General features: G+C 38.9%; 1 protein-coding gene across 1 annotated transcript; it reads right to left on the reverse strand.

Annotated features, from left to right (window-relative positions):
- Window positions 1-690, reverse strand: LOC127157414 (globoside alpha-1,3-N-acetylgalactosaminyltransferase 1-like; the record flags this gene model as incomplete). Its single annotated transcript, XM_051100657.1, is given in 2 exon segments — window positions 1-380; window positions 383-690. Coding segments are annotated over 2 exon segments (688 nt in total), but the record flags the coding sequence as incomplete, so codon positions are not given.
- Window positions 691-9,583: the final 8,893 nt, after the last annotated feature.

Consider the following 9,583-nt stretch of genomic DNA (forward strand, 5'->3'; position numbering starts at 1 on the left):
CTATGGGTTTGGACAAACTTCATGGTAGTTTTTATGAACTTGAGAGAAGCGGATGATTTTTATCTCCCATGGTTTAGACTTCTGGTTATCCCACAAATACTCAGCTGAAAGCAGTTTACTGGGTTTGTTATACAGGAAGTATTTGTTCAAATGGGACTCCTCCTGCCATGCTGCCTCAATGGATTTAGCTGCATCAATGTCCATCTGCTCCCGGCATGTTTTAGCAAGCTGATACACATCTTTCACTAAGCCACCGATCACAGCTCCTCCATAATAAAAATCACCCTCAGCATAAGGAATAAAAGCTTGAGACTCTGGCCTACGCTCATATGGGAACCTTTCACGAAAGGTGTTATAATACCATGGATGTATGGCACCATAAGACGGCCCAAAGACTCTGCACCCCATCGCCCGTAAAACTTTGAATCCACATCAAGGCTGAAAACATAGTCGGCTTCATTGATCAATCGACTCTCAATCAGTTTCTCCAGCCTTTCCATCCTGCGCAAACTGATCTCCTGCCATCTGTTAGAACTAGGCACTTCCATCACCGTCAGCTGATGGTCTTTACCCAGTTTCACTTCAGGAACATGTTCTGGTTGATCAGTGAACAGATAATAATGCACACGAAATCCAACAAAGTAATTTTGCTCTGCAGACTCCAAGAAATATTCAAGAAACTGTGTGTATCTGAAAAAATAGAGAGGGAGAGTGCTAGAAAAATAACAAATTTTAACAATATCTAGACACATAGCATTAGATAAAAAACAGAGTATTTATTGTAGGTGCAAACAACTAGATCAAGAACATAAAACCATATGGGCAAACCAGACATTTTACACAACTTTGACCTTTAGAAGTATGGGGGAACTATTCTTTAAATATACAGTGGGTACGGACAGTATTCAGACCCCCTTAATTTTTTCACTCTTTGTTAGATTGCAGCCATTTGCTAAAATCATTTAATTTCATTTTTTTTCCTCATTAATGTACACATAGCACCCCATATTGACAGAAAAACACATAATTGTTGACATTTTTGCAGATTTATTAAAAAAGAAAAACTGAAATATCACATGGTCCTAAGTATTCAGACCCTTTGCTGTGACACTCATATATTTAACTCAGGTGCTGTCCATTTCTTCTGATCATCCTTGAGATGGTTCTACACCTTCATTTGAGTCCAGCTGTGTTTGATTATACTGATTGGACTTGATTAGGAAAGCCACACACCTGTCTATATAAGACCTTACAGCTCACAGTGCATGTTAGAGCAAATGAGAATCATGAGGTCAAAGGAACTGCCTGAAGAGCTCAGAGACAGAATTGTGGCAAGGCACAGATCTGGCCAAGATTACAAAAAAAATTCTGCTGCACTTAAGGTTCCTAAGAGCACAGTGGCCTCCATAATCCTTAAATGGAAGATGTTTGGGATGACAAGAACCCTTCCTAGAGCTGGCCGTCCGGCCAAACTGAGCTATCGAGGGGGAAAAGCCTTGGTGAGAGAGATAAAGAAGAGCCCAAAGATCACTGTGGCTGAGCTCCAGAGATGCAGTCGGGAGATGGGAGAAAGTTGTAGAAAGTTGTAGAAAGTCAACCATCACTGCAGCCCTCCACCAGTCGGGGCTTTATAGCAGAGTGCCCAACGGAAGCCTCTCCTCAGTGCAAGACACATGAAAGCCCGCATGGAGTTTGCTAAAAAACACCTGAAGGACTCCATGATGGTGAGAAATAAGATTCTCTGGTCTGATGAGACCAAGATAGAACTTTTTGGCCTTAATTCTAAGCGGTATGTGTGGAGAAAACCAGGCACTGCTCATCACCTGTCCAATACAGTCCCAACAGTGAAGCATGGTGGTGGCAGCATCATGCTGTGGGGGTGTTTTTCAGCTGCAGGGACAGGACGACTGGCTGCAATCGAGGGAAAGATGAATGCGGCCAAGTACTGGGATATTCTGGACGAAAACTTTATCCAGAGTGCTCAGGACCTCAGACTGGGCCGAAGGTTTACCTTCCAACAAGACAATGACCAATGACAATAAATCTGCAAAAATGTCAACAATTCTGTGTTTTTCTGTCAATATGGGGTGCTGTGTGTACATTAATGAGGAAAAAAAATGAACTTAAATGATTTTAGCAAATGGCTGCAATTTAACAAAGAGTGAAAAATTTAAGGGGGTCTGAATACTTTCCGTACCCACTGTATATCCGAGTAATCCGCTATTTTGTAGTGTGGGCTCAAAATGACGAGATTCAGAGCCAAATTACAGGGGGTAAAAATGACTTCAGAAAGATGGCAGCATCATGTTATTTTTACACAGAGATTCATAGGTCTATTAAAATCTCTTGAATTTGGCAGTCTTTGTTGCAATATGCCAGTGGTGACTATTCAGAAATGGGGGGAAAAAGCACTTTTCTTCTCCAGGGTTTGCATGCCTGTAACACTAGAAGTGTTAAAACTATCTTAATATGATTTTAGATTATAGTTCCTAAAACATTTCTTTTGGATTTATTTTCAAGGCCCTAAATCTTTTAGGTGCAGAGATATGGGGACTTCAGTGCAGCCCCATATTAAAAAAACAAAACAAATGTTGGTCAGTTTGTATACAGCGAATACTAATTTTATTTAAAGAAAATACTATAAACTATAAAATTTTCCTCTATCAAAACAATGGCCTAGAATATACCAGTCTGAGCGCTAAAAAATGACTGAAATAGTGAAGTTGGGGCACATTAGCTTGCTCTCAGTAGTCTATTCATAAGATTCTAGATTTAAATCAGTTTTTTTTTTATTTAAATCAAGATTTTCTAGATTTAAATAAATTTTCACAGCTTCTGAAGCCACAAAGAGTTCAGATAGGCAGTATCACAACTACATGTTTGAAACAAATCCCACGCCTCATATGCTAAAAAACGCTGGGTTATTTTTTCAACCCAATTGCTCGGTTGAGCCTGCTGGGTCATTATATTAGGTTTTCAATTTCCAAACTGTTTTTGGTTCATTTAAGCCAGCAATAGTAATTTTCAATCGATATTTATGGTAATTAAAACAACCCAGCATTTTGGGTCAAACGTTTAACCCAACCAGCTAGGTTAAAATAACCCAAATTGGGTTGTTTTAACCCAGCATTTTTAGATTGTAGGAAAAAGTGGTTGCTTTCCCCACACATTGTATTCACATCAGTAAGATTTGCCTCACTTGGATTAATTATTAGATTACATACACACTATAAAAAGGTAGTTTGCAACCCAGCACTGGTTAAATATTGGATGGATCACATGATGTTGGGTTATTCTGACCCAACATGCTTAGTTGTTTTATTGAACTCATTTATTTAAAACACTATAGGAGCTATTGCTGGCTTAAAATCAGTGGCGTGTCTAGAGTATTTTCAGTGAAGGGGGCCATGCTGGGGCACTTCTTCAAAAGAAGGTGGTCACCAGAGACAAAATGAAAATGGTACAATATTAAAAACTGTTAAGCTGCAAATGTTACCTTAAAATGCTACTTCTCCTTGATCTAACTTTCACATTAATTTAGTTGGTGTGACCTAATAGCATATTATAGCACATCATCAAACCTGACAATTCATGTGATTAAAATCATATTTTTCACCATACTAATTTTAAAATGTCAGCTGAGTGTTTTTAAATAATGTTCTGTAATCCAATGTGTGACTTCTTATCTTAATATAAGGCAGAAAATGTATTATTTTAGTATTAAATACAGTGATTAGCAATGCATTAGAAATAGTCTATATTTTATTTTTATGAAAATACCGGAGATTGATTTAAGAACACAAACAAACCACATGATCATCGTCTACAGGGCCATATCGTCTCAACTTTTCACGTGTCAAAACGTCTCTATCATTTGTATAGTTTCAGCGGTCAGTGAGATTAATCCAGCCACTAACCCAACCGCTGGTTAACACTGGAAAAAAACATCACAACATATGACCCAACAGGCTCAACCCAGCAGTTGTGTAGACAAAATAACCCAGCATTTTTTTTCTCAAATTCTCTTATGTTATTACTTTAACTTATTCTTCTACCACAAACTGACGTTTAAGAAAAAATTGAGAAACTTTATTATACTGAATTAAATTTGTTTTGATTGGTATATTAAATTTTTTTTTTTAAAGACTTATTTTTTTCTACAAATGCTGTGGAAAACTAATGCAAATAAAGTGCAGAGGAAAACCAAGTCCTATGCTTAGTGGGTGTAAACATTTTTAGAGGTGGTTGTTTAGCATAAAAACAAGACATCAAAGTTAACATTTCTCTTAGTGCTACACATGGGCGTCAGAAGCAAAATAAATGTGGGTGGGTCCTCCCCCCCAAAAAATTACTAGAGTATACGCCATTTTCTGTAGCATGGTGCCTTTTATTATGTATATTACCTCTCTCCAGTAACCTGACAACACTACAAAAGACGGCTGAAATGCGTTTTCAGTGGCGCTCTAAAAAGTGCGCCGAATTAGAGACGGTAAAAGTGGGTGGTTCCGATATCAATGGTCTTCAAAAGTGGGTGGGTCCTGTCCCACCCACATTCAATGGTTCCCCAATAGGGTCTGGCTGCAGACATCTGCACCTGCACTCTCAGACAACTGCACTTCCGGAAGTGACGTCACTTGCAGTCGATTTTATTTTTACTTTATTTTAGTTATTTATTTATTTTTTTAATTGAATCTCTCAACATTTTACAACAGTAGCCAGGTGGTGAAGACAAGAAAAAAGAAACTAAATTACAATGTCACTCGCAATCGCCACCTGCACTCTGAGCTACCTGCACATCACTTGCAATCCACACAAATGGTGCGTGTTGCCAATAGAGACAAGACGCTGTGGTCGTTAAACGATTAAAACTAATTTAATAGCATAATATACAGGGTCCTAACGTCATCTGCAGGAGATAAAAACAAGACCCGCAAATCCGTAGGCACAGAACAGCAGAATATGAACGCAATGCGCAAAATCTCACGTTAAGTTTTTTCCTCCCGGTGAAAACCATTAACACTTGATATGGCTTAATGTATTAAGATACATTAAGTGCCATTAAACGATCAAATTTGTAATATAGTTTATTAATTTTATGTACTTCTATCAAGCATATGGCCATGAATGCGCAAACTTTCACTTTCATACTTGCCCAGCAAACGCTTTATGTGGCAAAACGGACTAAGATGATAAAGACCAAATTTAGTATAAACCTTACTGTTGTCAAACGATATACCAGCAGCTATGAACGCGCCATAAGAAAGGCATTATGTGATATTAAAAGGACCAACTCTGTATAGGCAAGCAGACGAGCCCAGAACGCAATGCCTTAATAGACGTTTTCCTCCCATAGAAAATCAATATAAACAAAATACAGCGATATAAAACAGATGTAGAGATTATTCTTCATGGGAAAACGCGAATGTACGCGGCGTTGCGTTTATTCTGGGCTCACCTGCTTGTGTGTAGTTGTTTTAATAATGAATAGGAGCATATTGAGTTTAATCTTTATCATCTTAATCCGTTATACGTTTTGCGAAGGAAAACACTATATAACCTACACATACATGTTATTAATAAACTGTATATCGAATTTGATCTTTTAATTGCATCTTAATACATTAAGCCATATTAAGTGTTAATCTACGGGAGGAAAACGCTTAACGAGAGACTTCATATTCTCTCGTTCAAATTCTGCTTCATATTCATATTCGTTAATATTCTGCTGTTCTGTGGCCACGGATTTGCGGGTCTTGTTTTTATCTCCTACAGATGACTTGCAGGACCCTGTATGTTATGCTAAATTAGTTTTAATCATTTAACGACCACAGCAACATGCACTATTTGTGTGAATTACAAGTGACATGCAGGTAGCTGAGAGTGCAGGTGGCGATTGCGAGTGACACTGTAATTTAGTTTCTTTTTTTCTTGTCTTCAACACCTGGCTACTATTGTAAAATGTTGAGAGATTCAATTAAAAAAAATAAATAAATAACTAAAATAAAGTAAAAATAAAATCGACTGCAAGTGACGTCAATTCCGGAAGTGCAATCGTCTGAGAGTGCAGGTGCGGATGTCTGCAGCCAGACCCTTCTCCATGGTTCCGACGCCCATGGTGCTACATATCTTAAGCGTTCTAAAGTATGTACTTAAGTAAACGCGGCAAATCATGCCGTTTTAAAGCATGTATTTTGTAAGCTGTATTGAAATACATTTTAATTGTAACTATCCCAACCCTGTCAACATGACATGCATTGAGTCGCTGCCATGTGATTGACTGATTACATATAAAAGTACATATAAAGTGACTAGGAACTAGAGTTGGGGTACTCGGACTCGTACTGGGACTCGAGTCCGGTCTCGAGTACAATTTTTTAGGAGACTCGGACTTGTCACGGACTCGGATGCATTTTTACTCGGACTTGACTCGGACTCAAGCCTTTCGGACTCGGAAAATATCCCGAGTCCGTCCGAGTCCAGAGACAGTTGACGGAATGTCACTGACTTGATGCATCACGAAAGTCTTGTCCAGTAGGCTACATGAAAGCCGACGGGTTTATGTGCGCACTAGAGATGCGCGGATGAGCTCAAACGTCACCAGATTCCGCAGCTTCAAATAAATTATCCGCCCGCCACCCACCCGCACCTATATTTTTCTCTGATTTAGAAAACCGCACCCGACCCGCACCCGATCGTCGTTTACGATTATTCTAATTCTTAGTTTTGCATGATGATATGATGAATGGATGGTTAATTTTTAACAGCTGATTGATTCAGCTGATCTGCACATCGCTGCATACTTATATAAGCTTAATCGTTCCTGCTTTTAAGCCAAAGCCACGCTAAAAAGAATAACGTTAAATGACATCTGGACGTGACTCTCCGCATGGATCGCGGAAGCGGGGGGCCGCCCGGGCCTGGGCCCGGGTAACTTTTGAGGTCTGGTACAAATTATGACATACATAGGCTATAGACGCATATGGATTATTCATTAAAAGTTCGCGATCTCGATTCAAACACACACAATCTTATTGCTATGATTATGACTTCGCCATGTCTATAAAACATTTGAAATCGCAATCACATCGGAATATTTAAACCTGCTTTCCCGCAACCGCTGATCCAGAGAGAGCTTTGGTCATGGAAGTTAAGCTTTACGTTTAAACAAGCTTCACGAGCAGGATACACGGTATAGGCTACATTTCTTTGTTGCAAACATTAAATAATAACTTAAGTATTGGGATAAATGTTCATTATAGCCCAGCACGGGCCTTGTCAGACAGCTTATTGGAATTCTCGGTCCGAGCCCGTCTTCACCCAAAACACCTTATACTAGTTTCATCTATTGAAATAGCTCAGTTTTAATGGCAAAGTGATTATATTTCGTTTCATTTAGAAAAACATTTGGAGCATTTTTGTTCATTAAATATAGGCTAAGTTTTTGTTTTTTAAAGTAATGACCAAGTGGTCAGCGAAAGACTGATCCGACACATTGATCAAACACGCACAGTCTGTTTGATCAATTTTGCCTTCTCAAATCACGACTTGCCTAAAATAAGATCTATAGATATAGGGCTAAAAGAGTTCAAATATAAAACAATGTTAGTTTCAACGTTAAACAGATAAACGTGCGCTATTAGACGCGTACTCAATCCTTTGTGGGGAGAGTAGAAGCTAAAGCCGAATTGCAGGAAATGGAGGCGCCAGCGCCATTACTTGCATTTTTTTTCAGTGGCAACAATTTAAAATGTTCCGTCATTTTTGCTCGTAAGGGTAAGAGTAATACATCATTCGGAACTGTTAAGGGTCTTTTGTTTGTGTGCACTCACAATATCAACAAAACGTTGCAAACGGTGCTTTTATTAAATAAAGAAAACAAACATGATGCGCTTTCTGTTGCCTCAACGCTTCACAAAAATTAACGGAAACTCAGCGAATACATAACTCACAGACATGATACATATATCTATAGAAAGCTTGAAATTAGTACTTAACGAAACAAAACTAATACTCTTTCAAAAAAACAAAAACAAAAAAACTCTTCAATATGTAATCTGTAAAGATGCATTTCTCTAAAGGCGCGTCCAGAGAGGAGATGGTGAGTCAGGATCGGCAACTTCATCCTTAGGAAAACACTGGTTTGTTCATAAATAATTAAAATATCTCCTTTCTATTTCCCCCGACACATTCACTGTAATTACGTTTGCCGGAGCTGTGTGGGAAGTTTCAGCCCATTGCGTGCGCTTGAACGCGGATCTTCCAGATGCGCTGATTTGCTGCTGATGGCGGAGACACTAAACGCTTCCGGAGTCGGTCTCGAAAGTGAAAGCGAAAGTGGAGTCTCGTGTTGTTTCCACCAGCCCAGAAATTTGTTTTGATCACCATAATTGGTGTATGTATAAAGTATAAAAATAAGGAGAAGCCTAGAACAGGCCCGAAGCCCAGCCGCGTCTGAACTATGACCTGAAAAGCCCGGACTTATTTATAACATTTTAGACATTGTATAAATTGACTCATTTCTAAAGTTTCTAAAACATTTTTAACTAATAACTATACTATTAATATTGTTTTTAATACACACCTTCCCGGGCCCCCCCCTTCTTTTGATACGTTCCGCGATCAATGACTCTCCGCAATCTCTGATGAAATCAATTGGGTCTACTGGATCCTTGGACAAAAGATTACAGGGGTTCATCCAGTTTAAGAAATGTCAGATCATAAAAATCTAATTCTTTTCATTTTTAAGGTATTGTTTTCGTTATAATGTACTGATTCAAATTGGTAATCAATAATAATTGTTAATTTTACTACTCGGCAAATGCTGGCGCGGACGGAGCGGGCGCATGTCAGGCGCAATCAAACATATTTCAAAGGAAGCCGGCGCCACATTCCCTACCGTCTTTACTATGTGTTTTGAGCGAATATTTGCATTTATTCACATTCACATTTATTCTCAATTCACGATTGAATTAGAAATGGTGGCCTGTCATGATTTTGGCTAATGCAGGACACTACTGAATGATGCGCATCAGAGGGGATTTAGAAGTGGGTATACGCAAAGCCGACGGATTAAAAAATGGGTATCCGCAGGTACTGCACTACACCACTAAATATTACCCTACTCAATAGCATTAACACAGGCGTAACTCCCTTCAAACTTGATCTGGAATGTCTTTTTTTCTGTCACAACTTCTCGAACAGGTGAACACACAGACACACACACACACAAATGAAATCGTTTGCCTGAAAAATGTATTTAGAACAGGTTCATATTTTAGAAAATGTAGTTAATATTTGCCTCATTACTGATTCATCTCATCCGTAAATAATCAGAATGCATTTTTTTTATTACCCGACCCACCCGACCCGCGGATATAACCGCCATCCGCGCATCACTAGTGCGCACACACTTAAAGCGCGCTCACAGAACGCGCCTCTCAGTCAGTGTGCGAATACAGAGTTCTCTTTCGCTTTTATTATGTTGGCTTGGAGAGCCAACATATTGTTTTGCAGTGAAATGTAACAAGGACGCTAAGGCGGCGTTCGAATCCAAATGCAGACGTTTATTACAACCAACATATTG

The sequence above is a fragment of the Labeo rohita genome, unplaced genomic scaffold, assembly GCF_022985175.1.
Source record: "Labeo rohita strain BAU-BD-2019 unplaced genomic scaffold, IGBB_LRoh.1.0 scaffold_1065, whole genome shotgun sequence".
NCBI classification, from domain to species: Eukaryota; Metazoa; Chordata; class Actinopteri; order Cypriniformes; family Cyprinidae; genus Labeo; species Labeo rohita.